The sequence below is a fragment of the Dermacentor albipictus genome, chromosome 6 (assembly GCF_038994185.2).
Source record: "Dermacentor albipictus isolate Rhodes 1998 colony chromosome 6, USDA_Dalb.pri_finalv2, whole genome shotgun sequence".
Classification (NCBI taxonomy): Eukaryota; Metazoa; Arthropoda; class Arachnida; order Ixodida; family Ixodidae; genus Dermacentor; species Dermacentor albipictus.
This window is the reverse complement of record NC_091826.1, coordinates 115,605,774-115,610,791: the sequence shown is the minus strand read 5'-3', so window position 1 is coordinate 115,610,791 and position 5,018 is coordinate 115,605,774. Positions and strand designations below refer to the sequence as shown.

General features: G+C 51.4%; 1 protein-coding gene across 6 annotated transcripts in view; it reads left to right on the top strand.

The window, feature by feature from the left end:
- Nucleotides 1-3,488: 3,488 nt before the first annotated feature.
- The window catches only part of LOC135908303 (zinc finger protein 319-like), a 62,478-nt gene continuing 60,948 nt past the window's right edge, over nt 3,489-5,018 (top strand). For 2 of the 6 annotated variants that reach the window (XM_065440056.2, XM_070541268.1), the window contains exon 1: nt 3,897-4,723. In XM_065440056.2, coding sequence (XP_065296128.1) covers nt 4,313-4,723 — 411 coding nt within the window. In that variant the 5' untranslated portion in view covers nt 3,897-4,312. Of the gene's footprint in view, nt 3,853-3,895; nt 4,724-5,018 lie in introns of those variants that run through there. The other 4 variants (XM_070541269.1, XM_065440058.2, XM_070541267.1 and 1 more) reach the window with 4 other exon arrangements.

Sequence of the window (5,018 nt, the reverse complement as noted above, 5' to 3'; positions counted from 1 at the left end):
TTGATATTTTTTAATGTTCAGACACATGCTGAAACGATCGCAGTAGTGGACAAGACTACATGTATGCTAACACACGAAGAATGCACAGTGCACCACACGCGAGTACACAAACAATGCCAGCGCGCAGCGTAGCACGAGAAAAAAAAAAAAAATGTGCTGCGCGCAGGCAACCGCAACACGGTAAACTGTGCGCACGGCATGGGATTGGAGGAGGGAGTGGGGGAATGAGCAGAGTGGGTCAGCATAATGAGAACAAGGAAAACATTATGCAGATCCCACAAACTCTGGGAATCAATGTAAATGAAGCATTCCATGCTGGATGCTTTGATTGACAATAATTAACGATGTGACGTCGACGGCTGAAGCTCAATTTCTTCAACATTTAGTCTAACACGAGAGCGAGTTGATGTTAGACGTTACCTTGCAAGCACCACTGCTGTTTGTCTGTGTAGTACATGAAACACACAGGGAGAGGTGTTGGCTTGAGGCGTCGTTGTGCGCATATTTCATAACCTCGGAGAGGGTTGAGCATAGTCATTGCCTCACATGGCACATTACATTGTGGCAGCAGTATTAAACGATTATGGGGCTGTACGTGCGAAAACCACAATCGGATTATGAGGCAAGCCGCTCTGGTGAACTCCGCATTAATTTTCACACCGTGATGTTCTTTAACGTGTCTCAAAAGCCAAGTGCAGGTGTGTTTTCTACTTCATCGTCGAAATGCAGCTGCCGTGGTTGGGATCAAATCCACGGCCTCTAGCAATGCCATAACCGCAAAGCTAATGCAGCGGGCACAGAAATGTACGAGACATTCATTTGAGGGATTGCCAGCCGTTTATGCGCAAGAGCGGGTGTGAGAGAGAAAATCTGGGGACTTTTACCCTTTTGCTCCTTGAATATATGACTCTGCCTAGGCACTACAGAGGAGGTTCCTTAGCAGGTGTTGTATGCATTTGTCCCCTAGACATGCTAGCATTGCAGAGTGTGGTTGAGTTTGCTTGCGCTCTGCCGCTGGCTGCCCGCGTGGCAAGGCAGTGGGCACGGATGCCCCATTATGTGATTGCTGTGTTTCAAGGGGCAAGGTTCTGACTGATGTTGTATAAGTCGCGGGTTGCTTTTTTCGTCACAATGATAGATTGGATTTATTACAAGCACTGCACCATGAGGGCACATGTAAGTGGCAAACGGCGGCCTCAGGAGAGCACCTGAGGTTATAATAAAGCAGGCAGCGTAGGATCTTCAGGGCACCCAAGGGGTAACGGGGGGGATCAAAGCTGGAAGCAGGGCGGCCCATGGGTTGGAGCCGTGGAAGCCGAAGCATGCCAAAGGGTGTTCGCATAAAAAAGTGGCTCTCCATGATAGCGGACAGCTGATCATATACTCCTCTGGCACGCACAGGCCTCGGCGAGCCCTAACCCACGGACCAGTCTGGGTTCAAGCTTTGGTGTCCCCATTGCTGCTTTAGTATCCTGGAGGGGCCACCAATAATGCGTAATAACGTGGTTACAATTAGTAAAAAAACACGATTGAATAAGTATAATTCATCCAGCTGCCACCATGTGATGTTAAGTTCAGCGCTACCGCGACTTCTGCAACACCAGTCAGAACTTTGCCTCTGAAGGTATGTCAGACAGACTTCCTCACGCCTGCAGCGCTGGTGCTGAGTCATCGTTGCCGACGACCTTTCAGCCACTTACATTCAAGCACAGTTGCAGAGGGTCACTGCTTCTAGATTTTCAATATATGCGACCCGGCCTCTACCACGGTTGCTGTACTGCTCCCACAGAAACATCTGTGATGTTATTGACAAGGTATATTGGCGTAAGGTGCGAGAAAGCAATGATCCACCACGACTGTCTTAGCATGAGTGCTGCAGGTGCGAGACAGTCTGTCTGACACAGCGGTCGCCAAATCGGGCGTTAGTGCCCGCTGCTTCACCTATTTTACTGCTCTGGCAGCCTGCATCCGAGCAAAACAAACTCAACCCCGCTCCGCAATACCAGCATGCCTAGGGACAAACGCCTACAACAGGCGCTGAGAAACCTCCTTTGTAGTGACTAGGCAGAGTCATATATTCAAGGAGCCCCAGATTTTTCTCTCTAGCGCTGAACGTCTTGTCAGAAGTGTTGACGGTCGACCGCTTCCGTAGTGTAGCCTGGACCCTGTGGTGCGCTTTAATTAATGCGGCTCTAATTCTGTACGCCTTGCGTGGTTTGTCCACTTCACGTATTTCCATGGTGTTTATTTTTCAGAAATAGCAGCAGTGTACTATACCGTACCTTGAACTTAAGCTTATCCAGTTTCCCCCAAAATGTCTGTCGTATAGCAGTAGGGTTTGCTTGCCTTTTCTCTGGTCACCTCCCCCCACCCCCTCCCTCGTGTAGGAACTGCCTCTTCTCCTCCCTCCTTCCTAAGCTTTGTCTATATCCCCTCTGGACTCTCACCTTAGTAGAAAGGGAAGCACTGTGGTTTCTGCAATGGTTCTGAGGGGAGTCATGGATAATTAAAGCTGTGGTGAAGGCCAAGGAGCTTTAGAGGGCATTGTGCACATTCGACGCGGTGGGGTGAAAACAAGTTTTTAGCTTCGTCTTTCCTTTCTTACTCCCTCCTGTCATGTATGTCATGTCCTGTCAAGCCTGTGGTTTGGGGCCACGGAGGCCGAAGCGTGCCAGGGCGTTTGCATAAAAAATTGTCTGTCCGCAATAGTGGACATACCATCTTATACACCCCAGGCACGTGCAGGCCTCGGTGAGCCCCAACCCTCAGACTAGTCTGGGTTAATACGCGTCCGGGTTCTAGCTTTTTTGTCGTGGAGGCACCGCCAATAATGCGAAATGACACGTCACGATTAGTAAAACACGATTGAATAAACATAATTATGTCTAGCCTCCAACTTGTGACTCTAAGTGCAGCACTACCGCGCTCCGCGATTTCTGCAACACCAGTTAGAACTTTGCCTCTGCAGGTATACATCGGACCATAGAGTTTCATACAGCAATTATTGTAAGAAACTCTATGCGTCTATGCACTGCAGGCGCGAGACAGTCTGTCCTACATAGCGGTCGCCAAAGCGGTCACCATAGCGGTCGTCAGTGCCCGCTGCTTCACTTATTTTACCGCGCCGGCAGCCAGAGTCCGAGCCGTCCAAGCGTTAAACAACTCGACCCCATTCCGCAATGCTAGGGACAAACGCCTACAACACACGATAAGAAACCTCCGCCGTAGTGCCTAGGCAGAGTCAAGGAGCAAAAGCAAAAGCCCACAGATATTGTAGCGTGAGCTACACTGGCCGAGGTTGAGCAGTTTCGCGTGGCTCCTGGAGAGCCGTGCTGCGCATGCGCGAGGAGCAGTGACGTCACACGGCATACAACCGCCGCCGCGCGCGCCTCGCTGGTCTGCGCATTCCAGAAGAGTGACGTCACAGACGCGCTGGCGCCGGCGCGTGCGCAGCTGTGCGCCTCCGTTGCGCAGTAGCCAGGTCTGACGCTACGCCGGTGCCGCTTGAGAGCGTCTCTCATTTTGTGCGCATGCGCAGAGGTATCAGTGGGGGTATACATATAGCGGGACGCTTGCCAGTGTGGCATAGCCATGGAGAAGGAGAGCGAACTTGCTGCTCAGCGGCGCAGAAGAGCGGAGAAGCTTAACTCATCGGATCCCGAAGTAGTTGCCTGGCAATTAGCGGTTGAGCGTAGGAAGAACGAGCAGAAGAAGGCTAAACGTACTGCGGAGACACCGGAGCAAAGGGAGGAACGTCTAGCAAAGCGGCGTCGCCAGGAGGCTCAGCGACGTGCCCGACCATCTCAGCAGCAACAACAACAAGACGCCATCGATGACGTCAAGGCTCGCCGAGTAAGCATGATAATCAGGCTAATCGTAGACAACCAGGAAAGCTAAGAATAATCAGTTGAACCTTAGATCACGCTACAGCCTAGCTAAGCCTCTGCTAATTTTTCTCTTTCGCGTCCGCTTTTACTCGCGCCTGCGCATAAATTGCTGGCTATTCCTCACATGAACGTCTCGTGAGAAATAGCCATTGAGTTTTCTACAATTTTTGTAGGAAACTCCATAGAAAACTCCATAAACTCTATGGGAAACTCTATGGAAATAGCGCCCACGCTACAGTCTTTTAAGAATCCAAAGGAAGCCAAGCCAAATCATTTTTTTGGCAATTAACGCAGCGAGGAGCACGACCACTATGACGACCACGAACGAGGAAATAACATGGCGAGAACAGCAATGAACGCAAGACAGCCGCTCGTAATGACCGGGTGCGCGCAACGCCGGCCTTCTTTATGTGCTCAGTCCCGCCATGGATAGCGCGTCACTTGGGCTATCCGTGCGTGCGCTTCAGCGCAAGCGACAGGCTGAATCCGCCCATCCAGCAGATGTAGCTAGACGGCAGGCTGCAAAATCTCAAGCAAAGGCAAAGTTGCTTGCTGAAACACCGGAGCAGAGGGAGGCCAGATTAGCACGTTATAGGGTATATTACCAAGCGCGGAAGCGTGGCAAGACCGAAGCTACTGCAACCGCCGCCGTCGGTCAGCAACACGAACAACAAAGAGACGAACCCATTGATACAAGCAACGGCACCCACAACACATTTCGGCTGGCGGCAGGCTCGACTGCGACGGCCAGGTCTCACCGCGACTTCACGGACAACCCGTTGGGCAGCGTGGGTAACATGGGTGAAAGGACGCGGCCCGCCAATGACTTGACTGCGGTGAGTGAGCCGATGTATCCTATGCTTGAGATGGCATTCCCCGAGTGGGAGCCAGAGACTGCCCGTTCAACCAATGTGTCGCACGTGTAGGCAATTTCTTGTCAAGCAGAAAGTGCCTCTCGTCAGCGTAAGCAACGGCTACCCGCTTATGCTTGCCGGCTTGCCTGTGTTGGACGATGTGGCCGAATATCTGCTGTGGCCTCGGTCAAGAAACTCAGACACCATGACACACCACCAGATTTGCAAGAAAGCCTAACTTTAATGAAACTACTGGGCCTCTTCGATTTTCGCAGTT